Raw genomic sequence first — 13,454 nt, forward strand, 5'->3', positions numbered from 1 at the left:
ACACGATCAAGGCCAACAGACCTACGACCTATGCTACCTTCTCAGCAATGCCCACGTGAGGCATACGATCGAGACCAACGGCTTAGACTACCTTCTCAACAATGTCCATGCAAGGTACACGATCGAGCCCAATAGGTCCACGGTCTAGGCTACCTTCTCAGCAAGGCCCATGGGTCGACCAATTGAGCCACGGTCCAATCTACAATCAACTCAGCGAAAGCCCACAGCCTCCACCGCCCATCTAATGCCTCGTTGCCCAGGAAGCTCCTTCACCATACCATGATCCAACCAATGCCTGGTGCTTCCCAACTCAATATCCACAAGTCCATGGTGGATCACGTGAGCTAGATATCTATAAATATCAGAGGTTCCGTCACATTAAGGGCATCTAACTTTTGGAGGTATCTTGTGTTCTCTCTCAGTCACTTAGCTGACTTGACCGTCAAAACTTCCCTGATCGATATCATACCATTGTCTAATTTCATAGTATGTACTTAGTATGATCTTTGTAGAGTTGTTGAAAGAATCGTAGGATGTACTTAGTGTAATCTTTGCAAAGTTGTTGGAGAAATTGTACGTAATTACTAGATTGTTGATTCATGCATCTACAAATTCATTATTTGTCTCTCTATCTCTTTTTTTTTTTAAATTTTTATAAGCACACGTTATTTCTTTTGCTCACAACATTATTAACTGAAATTGTTCCAACAAAATGAGAGTGAAATTCGATCTCTATGACAAAAGAATCTGGTCAAAGCAAATTCGCATATTTAAATTAATCTATTTAGATTCTAAAGACTAAAATTGATACAGTTTCGTTAGATTAATATCAATGATAAAAGATTCTACTAAATACTCTGTCCCCCTAATCTTAATCATAATCAAATCAAGGACCTCTCGTCTAAAATTAGCCTAAATAATCACCTCTCTCTCATGCCCTCCATTCCCTTCCCTTCCTTCAAAATACCAAAATACAAACAAAACCCACCTCTCTCAACCAACTTAACCAATCGCCAAACTCCCCCTGAAAGACCCCAAAGCGACCGCTTTTGAATCTCTGCCTTCTGTCACCAAAGCCTTCCCTTTAAGCAATCAATCAACCAGCCAAAAAAAAAAAAAACACCCTCCAAGTCCCCAAAAAGGGCCTCCCCTTCTTATTCATTTTACTCTTTCCGGCCAGCACAATCCAGCTCTCAATGTGGCGGCCGTGGTCTTCTAAATCAACGGTGCGGATTCACAATACGTCATCTCCTTCCACCGCCTTCTCCTGCTCCTCCTTCAAAGATATCCAGCATCTGTGCACAGAAGACCCTTCCGCATCGAATCCCTGTTCTTCAACTGCAAAACGACCGTCTAATATCTTCCATCGAGTCCGGGTCGCCAACTCGCTTATCCGCGCCTGGTCATCTCTCCCGTCCGTGGTCTCGGAATCCAAATCCGGACCTCAAAATGCTTCGCCAGTTATTAATAAAACGCCACAGCCAGAGCCTAGAATCGCAATTCCTGGCGCCGACAAACGTATTGTCGTTTACTTCACGTCCCTACGCGTGGTGCGGACAACATTCGAGGACTGCCGTTCCGTCCGATCCATACTCAGAGGGTTTCGTGTCTCAATCGACGAGCGAGATCTATCGATGGATTCTCGGTTCCTGAACGAGCTGCAGGAGATCTTAGGCGGCGAGGGCAAGCTGACTCTTCCTCGCGTCTTCATCGGCGGCGAATACATGGGTGGGGCAGAGGAGATCAGGCAACTCCACGAGGCTGGAGAGCTCAAGAAGTTCGTCGAAGGGCTTCCTGCGGCGGAACTCGGCATCTGTGAGTTGTGCGGCGGTTACGGCTTTGTTCCGTGCGACGAGTGTAACGGTAGTCACAAGCTTTACGCCGAGAAAACCGGGTTCAAGTCCTGTACGGCCTGCAACGAGAACGGTCTGACCAGGTGCCCTTCTTGCTCCTGTCCGCCAATCTGAGTCGTCGGATTAATTTCACAATTAGAAAATTCTAAAAAAAGGGGAAAATACTAAAATAGTTTCTTATTTAATTTTCGATAATCAGTTGTTATCATCTCTTTTTTTTTTTTTTTTTTTTGGGTGCGAGAGACAGAGTAGTAGTGTGGGCCTAGTCTAAGTCTAGGGCGCTGCAGGATAAGGCTATTAAGCATCGGAAAGCCCAATAAATCTGGCCCTTTGGTATGTATCAACCAACTCTTGTAGTCTTGTTTTTGGATAAATCTGTGTATCTTGACATATGGTGACGTCTGAAAGAGAAGCACCATAGTGTGCTTGACTTTTATTTATTGTTATTATTTGTGACTTATGAGTTGGGAATTGGGGACATTTTAGAAGGGATTAGGGGAACATGATTGCAACTCTCCTCTCTAGATTATGATTTAGTAGTTGTTGGGCGTAAGTAGGAGTAATTAATTAGCATAAGTGTTTTGGTTGATTCGTAAGAAAAGTCTTGGCGGAGCCATGCACCCGACTTTGGTTTGGTTTCGTAGTCTTCTTTTGTTAAAAAGAAATACTAATTAAGCAAACGATTAGTAATTAATGCTCTAAACCAGCAATTCTTCTGAAACTCCGATTAAGTTCGGCACCATTGACTTGTTTAAATGGTGATTAGGCATCAAGAGCTAGATCTGAAACTGCAAAACTCCTAAATAAGGCATTTAACTAGAGGACCTGAGAATACCCAAATACTGCATATTTATCGACTTGAACTGGATTTTTGAATGTGGAGGAGATGGAAATGGAAGAAATGTTTGAATGAGATGAAGAGGACAAGTACAGATAGTGAATGTGATGGGCCTTTTACATATGGGGAATTGGGGATATGGAGAAGTGGCCCAAAGAAGCTACATTTTTGATTATTTTTTTTTATCTTCATGGATCAAAGAGGGTGGTCGGCCCGCGGAAGAATGACACAAGTGAAGTGGTTTTTGGTATCGCCCCATCTCATTTTAACTTTTGCGAAATTCAGCAAAGTATGCGAACTATCTGAACTCTGAAGCCATCAGTAATAATACAACCAGAACTGAAAAGCAAGCAAAGCACATATTATTACTTTAATCTCTTATTCACCGTCTCACTCGCATTAATTTTCTTCACCTAAGACGCAAAGCTCCACTTCACCACACACACTCGTCAACTTCTATGTTTATAACAAATACTCTGTGATAAAATGATTTTCTTTCCGCAAATATATATATAGTTATATACGTTCGTTCAAGGTTCATATGTACAATCATATAGTACATGTATATATATACGTATGTATACTTGTAGACCTAGCTATTAATCATGGTTAAGTATATGATCATTATATTGAAAGATTCAATACTTTTAGCGATAAGATTTGTGGGCTTGTTCAATTTACACATGCTAGAAATGGATATTCAACTTGAATTCCATTCCGCATCGATCAATCCACCAACTGCCTCTATATAAGGGTCAATTACGCCTGATATATATGGATGGTAACTTAATTTTTAGGACAGTAAAAGCACAAAAACCAAATTGTTATACGCAAATTATTGAATTCAAGGGTTTAAAACTTGGTTGAATGTGGCAAAAACTCATTGATATTATATCCAGAGTTTTATAATAATATTCGTAATTATCAATATTTCATCCAGTGCCAGTGCACCACCCATTAATTAACATAAATATTAATGTCATTTTACTTTAAATCATATATATAATATATATAAATTGGTTCTAATTTCTACCGAGCTCACGTCACGTGTTTACCCGGCACGTTTTGGCCTAAGAAGACTATTGAGAAATGTATACGCCACGAGAAAAGCACGTGCAAGTGTTACGGCGGCGCTATAAATTAATCACCGATATACGAACACCCGCGCTTTCTTCTCCGCTTCTCCAATTTCGCTTGCATTTCCGCCGTAGACTCCCACAAAACGCACTCTCTCTCTAATTATATACCCAAACAGGTACATATATATTCTCTCTCTCTCTCTCTCTATATTATTTTATTTTTGCTGCACATCTTCAATTGTTGTTTACAGAGGATTGAAGCTCTATCTGCTCTGTAATGGGTGGTGGGTGGAAAAAGAATTGGCACAAGCCGCACATGACCGTGGTCTTAGTAGTGTCATCGCTGCTTTATTGGAATCTCAGCTTTTGTTGGGCTATGAACAGCGAAGGTACGTATATATATTCGTGGCGTTGAGTGTTCTGATGGAAAAGTAGTGATCTTGTAAGTAATCTTTGATTCATTGTTGTTTCTGCATACTTGATTGACTTAGGTGGGTTTTGGCTAAAATTTTTTGAACTTTTTTCTCTTCATTTGATAGAAATGAGGTTTCGATGCGATTTAAATAATGTTTTTGATCGCAAGTTGATTCTCTTTGTCAATAATTGGCTTGCATTGAGATCCAGAGTTAGAAATGTAAAACTTGAAATTAATGAGAATATGTGACGTTGAAGTCGTCTTACCGATAATTTGATATGATGAAATTAATGAGAATATGTGATGTAAAACAATGACAGAAATGGCTCTAACAGTGACATATATACACAGTGTTTAGCTTTAGACTACGGATTTTACATCTTGTTCTTGTCAAGAAAATGGATAGTTATTTTGCATCTCCTTATTGATCTGTACTTTTCTTTTCTTTTACTTGGTATTGGATTACAGGTGTGCCGAAGCTCAAGCGATCAGAACTTGAAGCAGCTTGTGAAGATTTCAGCAATATAATCAGCACATTTTCGGATGGTTCTGTTTATAAGGGAACTGGTGTTGAAATAGCTGTGACATCTTGTGCAGTGACTTCTCGTGATGAATGGTCAAAGAACTCAGAGGCACATTTTAGAAAGAAGGTAACGGGGAACAAAAATTCATGAAACTTTATGCATTTCGCTATAGAGGACCTAAACAAGCTCTGTTCATGTGTTCAGATTGAGATATTATCAAGTGTGAACCACAAGAACTTTGTGAACCTTATTGGGTTTTGTGAAGAGGACGAACCTTTCACAAGGATGATGGTTTTTGAATATGCCCCAAATGGAACTCTTTTTGAGCATCTGCACAGTGAGTTAAATAACTTTCTAATCCATGGATATAAACCTAAATAAATTGTCTAGAGTGATCATTTTGTTCTATGCTTCTTGTCGCAGTAAAAGAATCAGAACACTTGGACTGGGGAATGAGAATACGAATAGCGATGGGCATGGTCCATTGCCTCGAGTATATGCACGAAATGAATCCTCCCATAACTCAAAAACCTGCTGCCTTCTTCTATCTGTCTGACCGAAGACTTTGCAGCCAAAATATCAGACTTCGGTTTCTGGAATGACGGGATCTGCTGCTGCGGTGGAAACCCCTTCAACAGATCCAGAAAGTAATGCATACAGTTTTGGGATAATTTTGCTTGAAATTATCACTGGTAAGATCCCATATTCAGTGGATAATGATTCTCAAGTAGAATGGATATCAGACTGTGTGAGAGGGGAGCGACCTTTAAAAGAAATGGTTGATCCAACCCTTAAATCTTTTCAAGAGGAAGAGCTTGAGAAGTTGCTTGAAGTAATCAAGAGCTGCATCCATCCCGACGCGAAGCAGAGACCAACGATGAAAGATGTTGCAGCTGAGTTGCAAAAAATCACAGCAGTGGGACCTGATGGAGCAACACCAAAGTTATCTCCTCTTTGGTGGGCAGAACTGGAGATTTTGTCTACAGAAGGAAGTTGAAGATTTAAACTGAACCTGGAATACGCATAGATTTGTTCATTCATTCTTTTTCCCCTGATTTATGTTGTTGCGCTCTAAAGCAGTCGGGCAACGCCAGCCGCTGCTTGTAACTAATCTAAGGTAGAGAAATGATAAGTGTATATATTTTTCCTTCTTATATATACACGAGTAATATGAATGACTTGACTCCAACAACCAGATACTCAGAATGGAATCGGACTTTCAGAGGTTCTGCAATGGGGAACTGATCCATGCAACTTAGCATAACGCTATATAGTCGACCAAATTTAGACAATTTATACAAAATTTCATATATTTGTGGCACAGAATCATTGCCACCAAACTGTACTGTTGGTTAAACCCCAGCTTCGAGAATGTTACAACTGGTCCAGTGAAGTGTCTCAAAGCTTTCTCATGATCCAGAGCCTGTATCTCTTTATATACAGATAGACAAGACACGGTCCAATCAAATTTGCATCACTAAGGTGCTTGCAAAGCTTGAGATAAGGATCTACATTGCCTGATTGTTGGATCCTTCTTACTAGTCCCTGCAGTACCGCTGCCCTGTCTAAATACTCTGGACGTAAGCCCAAATCAAGCATCTTGATCAGTGCTTCTGCAGCTTCATCAAAATGTCCTCCTTTAATGTAACCTCTGACCAACCATGTTAAAGTTTTTTTCTTACACATCAAGCTTGTAACCTCAGCTCTAGCAAGTAGTCGTGAAATGGATTTGGGCTCCTTCCGTGAAGCACAGATAGCTAGGACGATGTCATATAGATCAGTATCAGCCTCCTTTCCCGCAAGCTTCATTTTCCACAACTGTCCTTCAGCTTCAAGTCCACGACCAGCACAAATATACATAGCAAGAAGTCTCTCATGAACAATCCCTTTTAGTGAAGAGCTACCATCTTGAAGCACCCAAGCAGACAAACATAACCCATCAGCTAAAAGATCTGATTGATACTTCTCAATAAGAGCCATATTTTCCGCATCAAGTTCAGCTATGGAATCAGACCTAACAAAATCTTTAAACTTGCGCAAAGCTTTTCCAAATTCATTAAGCTCTTTCACCACAGCTGTCATAGCAATGAGGTAACTGTAGATTTCTGGGTTTAGCCCAGAATCTCTGAGATGGATCACCAACTTGACTGCACCCCTATAATCACCGTCAACCTGACATAGCATATGTTCAGTGACTCTTCACATTGGATTAAAAAGAAAACCAGTCACTTTTGTTAAAGCATTCTCAGTTGATGAGAAACACACAGTGAGCATAAGAAAAAGTTACTTTCAATGTCAAATGAACGAGGTTATTTGCAACTAGTACAACATCCTTCAATCAATGATTCCCAATTGGAAATCAGCATAAGAAATGAATAAATAGTGGCGTATTCATGATATGGAAAGCCTCAGCACAGTCTACACTATAAGCAGGAATCAGAACTCTGTGGAAAAGCCTAAACAAACACAATCCTTCGGGAGGTCTGGAATACTGAATTTGACATTGTAGCGTAGTAGGAAGCAAATTATCACAAAAGAGAGTAGTGAAAAAGGAGGTTCTAAATTTTTCTTTACTGCTAACATGTTGAGGTGAGCTTAAGGGGGCACATATGGTCCTAGCAGCAGCACAATGTCATGAAATTGAAAATTCCAGAATTTAATCCAATTCAAAGACTGAACTAAGAAAGAAAATAATCCATGTCCAAGAACTGGAATTCATCGAAACTTACCATCATCTTCCAGGCAAGATAGCCAGTTGGGCCACCTTTCCGTCCTTCACCATCATCCTCTGAACAGGTTATGCCTCTCCTCAGAACATCCTTCACAAATAAAACTGCTTCCTCCTTCTTCCCCATCTCCCAGTACAAAGATATTACCTTCTCCATCATACTAAAACTAGGCTTCAAACCCACACAATCCATGTCCACAAGAAGATCAACAACATCACTAGCATCATGTTTCCCTCCTATCAGGTTCTTAACCCAGCTGCACATTATAGAAACCATAAGCTCCATGGTCTCCTTGTCAACCCGGTTCTCCTTCTTCAACCACTCAAACACCTCGAGTGCACACCATGAGTCCCTCCCTTCTTGAGAAAAATACACTAACACCAACTGCAACTCCCTCGCAGAGAGTCGATCATTCATTTCCTCAAGAATATCTCCTGGCTCCCTTGTCATTCGCTCTAATTCCTCAATCGCCTCAAAAAACCCTTCACTCATCTCCTCTCCTTCATCATCGCTTGTTATATACTGGTCCAACTCCACCGCCTTAAACAACCTAAATTCCCTAACCCTACAGCTGGGCTTAGCAATACAAGGGTTTTGCTGGCAGCAAATTGCAGCAGAAAACCTATAACAACGTTTCAAAGATAGGTTATTACACAATTGAAGATCAGATAGCCGATATCCGGTTGGAAATAAAATGGAAGGACGGAACAAAATCCCCAGTTCGGTTGACGACGCCAATCCTTGAGCAGATGCCATCTGTTCAATTATCTCCAAAGATTGCGATTCTCCGAGAAACAACAACCATAACCCACTGTTTGGATGCCGAAAAAATGAAACAAGGAAATAACAAGAAAGTAAAACGATCTTAATATTTCTTCTGTTGAATCACAAGAAGTGAAGCACACTCAAAGTCGCATAGTCTCTCTGAGGTCAAAACATAAAAAGGGAAACAGGAAAAACAGGAAATTAATGAATTCGACGAACCGAAACCCTAACTGAATGTGAATGGATTGAATTGGGTGGCGGAGGTCAGGGGAAGGGTTGCAATCACCGTCATTTGCTTGCGGCTTTCAGACAAAGCTGTCTCTCTCTTTCCCTACGAGAAGCGAAGAGATGGAGGTGTAAGGTGTTGACTGGCTGAGATTTTAATGTTGCGAGTTGCCACCAAACGGTTGTTGTGACTTACGTTATTGCCCTGGATCTCTTCCCCTGTGGCTCGTCGTTATTTCTGTTACGGGCTTGAGAGTTTTCTCGGAATGTTGAGGACAAGATGAGGAATATAACGAGAAAAGAATGGGTTGGGCTGGGCTGGGCTTAGATGGCTGGGCCTCTTGGCTATTCAAAGGAAATATCAGGATTAAGTATTGACTATTGAGAATACACTGGGCCTATTCCCCAACCAATATGAAAGGGCTTCATGAATGGATAGCCCAATTTCATGATGGCGTAAAGGCCCTAAGCCCATAAATTCCCCCAAAGGAATTTCTTCCACTGATGAAACGACGCCGAAGGGAAGGGGGAAGAGGTGGGGCCAGAGAAAACCAGCGTTCAGTTCGAAATATTCAACTAATTCAAGGAAGCCATTTGTGGAATTTTAATTAATTTTGTTTTTTTTTTTAAATAAAACATTGATTTTATTTCTAGAATTGGATATTTGTGCTTATTCTTAAAATAGTAGTCACTCATTAATCTCCCCAATATATGGAAGAAATGATAGCTGTATATGATTAATTAATTTGACTGCACGAGAATGTCATGTATGCATATACCATACTTTTGAAACTGATTTTTGAAGCTATATATGGAAATCTAATCACGAATATATAGTACAGATAACTCGTGATATAAGATAGCCATTACATTCTTAATTTGAATATTTATTTTACAAAAATTTACACTAACTAATATTTAATTAATACTCAAATTATTAATAACTGTTGAATTAATATAACCAATGAAACTCGATTACGCATGTGGAATTCAATTTAATTTGCTACTCTTTGGTATTGTCTGGTAGAGAGGATCATAATTAAGGAGTTCTAGATATTTACTTAATTTTATCCTCATGAACTACGTTAAAAAAGTAAAAAAATTGAATAGTGAAATAATTAGAAGCAATATATATATATATATATATATTAAATACTCTCTCCCATTTATTATTGAATAGGATATATAGAAAACAGGGCAGGGGTTCTCATTAGAATGGGAAAAATCCAACACAGACATCGTCTTGGATCAAAAAACCATCCTAATAAAAAACCCCAATAGAAGACAAATTAAGCATAACATATATAGATGTTTAATATATATATATATATATATATATGGGAGATAACACATGAAGTTGCACCTCTATTCCTTGATCAGATAATTCTCGAATTCAGCCCCCACTTGTGGCTGCAGATTTGGTTCGTCTGATATAATTTGTTCCACATCAGCCTCTCTCACATTTTCAGCCAATTGTGCCCCAACTGTTGGAGGAGGAGATTGTTCATTCACGCTCATCATGGTCGTCTCCAAGTTGAATATTGATGACTCCTGATCATTTTGTTCACATAACTGTTGTATCTGAATCATGCTTTCAATGTCCAATTGAGTCAGGTTTGGATCCAAGTCTACCGCGGGTGGTGCTGCTTCAACCGCTGCAGCCTCTGCATATGGAGTACTAGTGAACTCTGTCCAAGGAGGTTGGTTCACGCTCATCTCTGATTGCGATTGCTGATACATGTTTGACTGTGACGTCTGTTTCAGCAAGTGAAATTCCCGCAACAATTGCTCATATTGAGCTGTAAATTTACATTGTAATTAATTCCATAGTTAGTTCTACTCTTCATCACCAAAGGAAAAGTATATAGACATGTCATAAGATATATATATATATATATATATATATATCGAGAGAGAGAGAGAGAGAGAGAGAGATTACCTTGTTTGAAAATGATGCCACTAGAATAAGCAGCAATCTTTTGCCTAATTGAATCATTCTCTTTTCGCAGCAAATTGTTTCGTTGAACAGCGCAGTCAAGCATCACACTGGTTGTGATGACTTCAGCCTTCATGTGTTAATTATAACACATACATATATAAATGAGTGAGACTATATTAAATAATTAAGAGTTTCTGTTAATCATATATATATATGTGTATTAGAAGAGGTGCTGATCAATTTACTCTCAGAGATTTCTCTTTCGCTTCAAGTTGCGCAACATAACTATGTTGTTTCATTCGATATTTCTCATGATACTTTCTGTCTGCCATAATTCTGTGTCAATTAAAAAAAATAATAAACAATTAGCTGTAATATGTGATTAAAATAATTAATATGATCATAACCATCATATAATGTATTCTATGAATTACCTTTTGAGCTTCTTATCTGCAGGGTCCATTGAAGTAGTCCTAGAGTTTCCAAACCTACTATCAGAAGCGCCATCTCTCCCGTCCATCTCTGTAACTATAATTACACTACAGAATAAGCATACAAATGAAGAGTTTTGTTAGTTTACACATAAATATATATAAAAGTTGCATCGCTTATATGACAATTTCCCTTCGGAAGGAACCGATAACTGATTACAAGGCGGTAATCACAGAAGAAGCGTACTCAACTGTTTGATAGTAGCTAGCTCTACTGCAAAGTAGTGCCTTGGAAGAGTGAAAAATTGGCTGCTTTTTAATTATTTCCTTTCCATGTATGGATGAAGGATAAGTTGTTTGCTATTTTTGTTTGTATAATCTACTCATTTTACATAAAATGTTATGATTATATATACTCCAAAAAAGGCAGGAGTGTTTTTTTTTATCATATTCTTAATATGGCAATCTCATTAAGGCTATTCATATAGCAAAATTATTAACATCATTCTTGTTGCAAAATTATTTAATTATGTTTATATCGTCTTTTTCTTAAAAGAGGATTTACGCTGGGTTGGCGCAATCAAGATAAAAACCTTACAAAATGCATGAATACTAATTCAATTGAAAATATATTTTTAGTGATTTATTATATGAATATTAATCATTTAATGTATTTATGTCGTCATTTTCTGAAAATAAGGGTTTACGCTAGGTTGGCACCAGTCAACATAAAACCTTACAAAATACATGAATATCAATTCAAATGATATGAACCATTTAATGTATTTATATCATTATTTTCAAAAAAGGGTTTACGTTGGGTTGGCGCCAACTAACATAAATTTTTTCAACATTTTACTCTATCAACTCGTAATGTTTATGCAAATCATATGGTATTGGACACAAATAATAACAATTGATGATAAAAAAAAAAAAAATTAACACAGCTGAAAAATGCTTCCTTATTTTTGTCTTATTAAATGGAGGGCATAATTTATTAATTTTTTCCCGTCTAAAAAAATAAACAAAGATTGATCATACAAACTAAGAAGATCATGATCAGAAGAAGTTGTGTGGCTCTTGCTGGTTAAGGTGGTTCATATTCCTCATTTGCTCTGCAGTGCCCACTGCTTCGGTTGCGGCTGGACCCGGATGTGCCATGTTTGGATGACTGAACCCGGCTGGAGGTTGATGTTGGTTCATCCCCAGAACTAATGGTTGAAGATTCACCATGTAGAATTGTTTTAGGGAGTCCCTTTCTCGTTTTAGTTCCTCACATTGAGCTACATATATATGGAGTCATTATTAAAAAAAAAAACACACATTTTTTCTCATTAATTATCACATTAGTGATCATCACATATATATATATATAGAGAGAGAGAAATAAACCTTCTTTCCACATGAGTTCAGTACTCAAGGCATAGAGAGTTTTCTTGATTGAATCATTTTCCTTTCGCAGCAATGAGTTTTGAAGACCAGTATACTTAATCCTTGGATGGCTAACAGCCAGTTCAACCTGCATATATACACATGTGCATATCAGCATATGTTAATAAAAATAACAAGAAAATGCGTAAAATCGAATTAAAACTAAATAATAATATATAGAGATGTAATTAATTACTAATATTACTTGAAGAGCTCTCACTTCCCCTTCAAGTTGCATATTATAGTTGTACTGTTTGATTCGATTTTTTTGAGAGTAGATCCTATTTGCCATGACCTTCCTGCGCGCATCGACAACAAAACCAGTAAAAATAATTCTTAAGTAAAAATAACAAAACAATAATATTGAAACCCTAGCTCCTCAATTTTCTGGTTGTAAATTAATCACCTTTCGAGGATCTTGGCATCCGCCTTCACTTGGTTTCCTGGCTGATCAACCTCAATGGATGAATCATCTTGGGTTGGCGTTTGGGTCAAGTCCATATTTTTGTTTGATGAGTTCATCACTTGCTCTGCAACAGATAAGAGAGTAGAAAAACTTAATTTGTTATATAATAACCATGAAAAACATAAGAAAACTCTAATAAAACCAAACCTCTAAGAAACTGGAAGAAATTAAGTGGGGCAAGTTGAGGCATGTAACTCCTCTTATGAAGGCTGTCTCCTTCAAAAAACCAACTCATTGACACCTTATAGCTGCCTTTTATGTTCATTTCCATATTTGGTTAAATACCTAAACTATAGATTCATGCTGTATCTTGTCAAACTGTTCTCGAATTCGATCCGCTAGTATCAAGGTTGTCGTCTTACGACCCACTTAACATCCAACACTCCACATTAATTGAGGGTTAAATAGATATCACATTTTGTGTAGATGAAACGTTATTCTTACCATTTACCCTCTATGAGAACACAAATGTGAAAAAGCAACGACTTCCAAATAATTCCTTTAATGATCATGTTAGAAATCGAAACCTAAACACATAAATGATATTGTCCACTCTAAGCCACGGTCCCACATAGATTTGTTCTTCATGAACCGTCGTCATTAGTTCTTAGGCCCATAAAAGATAAAACTCGTCATTGTGTGATAGGTATTAGAGCTTACTTATATATCACTCAGTTAGCTTATGTCAGTCCGACGTCATATATATAGTAGATCCCACTTAATCCTAATATGAGATTGATGTTGTTGCGTTAAATTTAG

General features: G+C 38.1%; 3 protein-coding genes and 1 pseudogene across 3 annotated transcripts; 2 read left to right on the top strand and 2 right to left on the bottom strand.

The window, feature by feature from the left end:
- The first annotated feature begins 818 nt into the window (after positions 1–818).
- On the top strand, positions 819–2,295 carry LOC120001655 (uncharacterized protein At5g39865). Its single transcript, XM_038850073.1, has one exon. It carries the CDS (start codon positions 1,197–1,199, stop codon positions 1,965–1,967), a length of 771 nt encoding a protein of 256 aa, XP_038706001.1. The 5' UTR covers positions 819–1,196; the 3' UTR covers positions 1,968–2,295.
- A 2,318-nt stretch (positions 2,296–4,613) lies between these two features.
- LOC120001972 lies at positions 4,614–5,776 on the top strand (annotated as a pseudogene).
- A 206-nt stretch (positions 5,777–5,982) lies between these two features.
- On the bottom strand, positions 5,983–8,682 carry LOC120002817 (pentatricopeptide repeat-containing protein At2g30100, chloroplastic-like). The gene is made up of 2 exons (XM_038851654.1): positions 7,439–8,682; positions 5,983–6,881 (listed from the first exon to the last, which is right to left on the bottom strand). The coding sequence occupies exons 1-2, from the start codon at positions 8,192–8,194 to the stop codon at positions 6,108–6,110; spliced, it is 1,530 nt and encodes a 509-aa protein (XP_038707582.1). The 5' UTR covers positions 8,195–8,682; the 3' UTR covers positions 5,983–6,107.
- Positions 8,683–11,857: 3,175 nt separating this feature from the next.
- Positions 11,858–12,730, bottom strand: LOC120001973. Its single transcript, XM_038850502.1, has 4 exons — positions 12,636–12,730; positions 12,435–12,528; positions 12,191–12,317; positions 11,858–12,081 (listed from the first exon to the last, which is right to left on the bottom strand). The coding sequence occupies exons 1-4, from the start codon at positions 12,728–12,730 to the stop codon at positions 11,858–11,860; spliced, it is 540 nt and encodes a 179-aa protein (XP_038706430.1).
- Positions 12,731–13,454: the final 724 nt, after the last annotated feature.

This window comes from Tripterygium wilfordii, chromosome 7 (genome assembly GCF_013401445.1).
Source record: "Tripterygium wilfordii isolate XIE 37 chromosome 7, ASM1340144v1, whole genome shotgun sequence".
NCBI classification, from domain to species: Eukaryota; Viridiplantae; Streptophyta; class Magnoliopsida; order Celastrales; family Celastraceae; genus Tripterygium; species Tripterygium wilfordii.